Source organism: Penaeus monodon, chromosome 25, assembly GCF_015228065.2.
Source record: "Penaeus monodon isolate SGIC_2016 chromosome 25, NSTDA_Pmon_1, whole genome shotgun sequence".
NCBI classification, from domain to species: domain Eukaryota; kingdom Metazoa; phylum Arthropoda; class Malacostraca; order Decapoda; family Penaeidae; genus Penaeus; species Penaeus monodon.
Window position 1 is genome coordinate 4,027,502 of NC_051410.1, and position 1,891 is coordinate 4,029,392.

Consider the following 1,891-nt stretch of genomic DNA (forward strand, 5'->3'; position numbering starts at 1 on the left):
CACTATTTCAATCTCATTCACATTCTTTTAAGTATTGTGGGGCCGTCCGTGTCTGTTCTCGTGAGATGATGCTCTGAGTCAGCGTGTGTGTTGTGTGCGTAGTCGGTTTACGTTGGGGTAGCTGGTGTGGGTTCTCGTCATTGATGGCTTATATTATAATCTGTATAGAGATAGATAGTTACAGATGATAAGACATATATGTATATACATTAGTCTATAGAATTACTTTCAGATTCATTCACATTCCTCACCAAGTAGTGACCCCCCATTTTCTCCCGCAGATGAAGCTCTCGAAGCCCAGCCAGGTGGTGCTTCAGCGAGTCGAGTTCAACGCTTCAGGGCAATACCGCTGCGAGGTCTCGGCAGAGGGACCTGACTTCAACACCGTCATCGCCCAGGGCAGGATGATCGTCGTGGGTAAGTTCAAGGGCGATTTAAGGGGCATTTAAGGGGGGGGGTTAAGGATGTTGCTTCGTTGGAATAAGGGGTGGGAGAGAAGGTTGGGATCAGGGCTGTCAGGTGGTATGGTTGGAGTCAGGGGGGAAAATTAGGGTTGTGGGTTGGTATGGTTGAGATTTAGGGTGTGGGTGGTATTGTTTGAATTGGGGGGGCATCAGGGTTGTAGAGTGGTATGACTGGAAATGTGGAATTTGGGCGATATAGCTGGAATTTGGACTGTGGGGGATATTCTTCGAAATCGATCCGGAATCGAAACTGCTAGTTCGTCGAGCTGGAATTTGGGAATAATCGTGGTTATGAAGGCAAATCTGGAATCCAGACTGCGGCTGGTATGGTTGGAATCAAAGTTGAATTAAGACTGTGGTGACTGATGTTAGGATGAAATTAGACTATGGCGTGATCATGGTTGAAATCGAGACTGTGAGCTGGTTACGCTCGGGATTAGGCCGGAATTAGGCTGTGAGAGAAAGGCTGCAATTAAGACTGTAATTAAGGGTGTCATTAAGCTATGAGATGGGGTCGAGGTTAGGGTGTGAGGACTGTGAGGCTACATCCCGGGTGTAATTAGGGTATGTTGTACCTGTATTGAGGTTCAGGGTATGAACTACACCTGCGATCAGGGTTAGACATCAGCCTAAGAGGTACACCTACGTAGAAAGTTGCCAGGTTACCAGGCTAGGTGGTTCTTGTGAAATTATTATATTACAAGGTACATTCGAAGTTATCAAGATGATAGATGTGGTTACTAAGCTGTGCTGTATAAATGTGAATTTACAGGGCTGTAAGGTACATATAAAGTTGCTTATGATGTTACAGGTAAGGTACATGTAAAGGTATGAAGTTGCTAGGTATATGTGAAGTTACTAGGATATGGGTTACATGTGAAATTATCAGAGCGTAAGCAAAATGTGAAGTTACGAGGCACATGTGGGTAATAGGCTGAAAGATACGGGTTAAGTCACTTGTTCTGCAAGAAGTGTCCTGTATTTGTAGTGGACGTAGGTGAGAGGAGGTGGAGAAGGGGGAGAAGAAGGGGAGAGGAGAGGAAGGGAGGGAAGGAGGGAGAGGGAAGGAGGGGAGGAGAAGGGGGAGGAGTTAAAGAGAGGAAGAGAGGGAAGGGAGGGGAGGGGTAAAGGGGCGGAGGGGAGAGGTGGAGATGATAAAGAGGAAGGGAGGGAGGTGGAGAAGGGGGAGAAGAAAGGAGGTGGAGAATGGGGAGAGGAAGTGACGAAAGGGGAGAGAATGGGAAGGGAAAGGACTGATTTGAAGACTTGGTTCTGTACAACTTAAAAAGAATGGGGAGAAAAAAAAAACAAAAAAACAGAATCCTTTGCTGTGGCCTTTGTGAAATTTCGTTGTGATGATGTCTGATTATTTTTCCAATTCGGAAATAATCTAACAAAACGTTTCTTTTAATCACTCTCGCCTACTT

General features: G+C 45.7%; 1 protein-coding gene across 1 annotated transcript in view; it reads left to right on the top strand.

Annotated features, from left to right (window-relative positions):
- Positions 1 to 1,891, top strand: part of LOC119589500 — a gene marked incomplete in the record, with an annotated part of 30,146 nt that overhangs the window by 16,205 nt on the left and 12,050 nt on the right. The window contains 1 exon segment of the mRNA XM_037938100.1: positions 282 to 417. Within this exon segment, the coding sequence (XP_037794028.1) occupies positions 282 to 417 (136 nt within the window).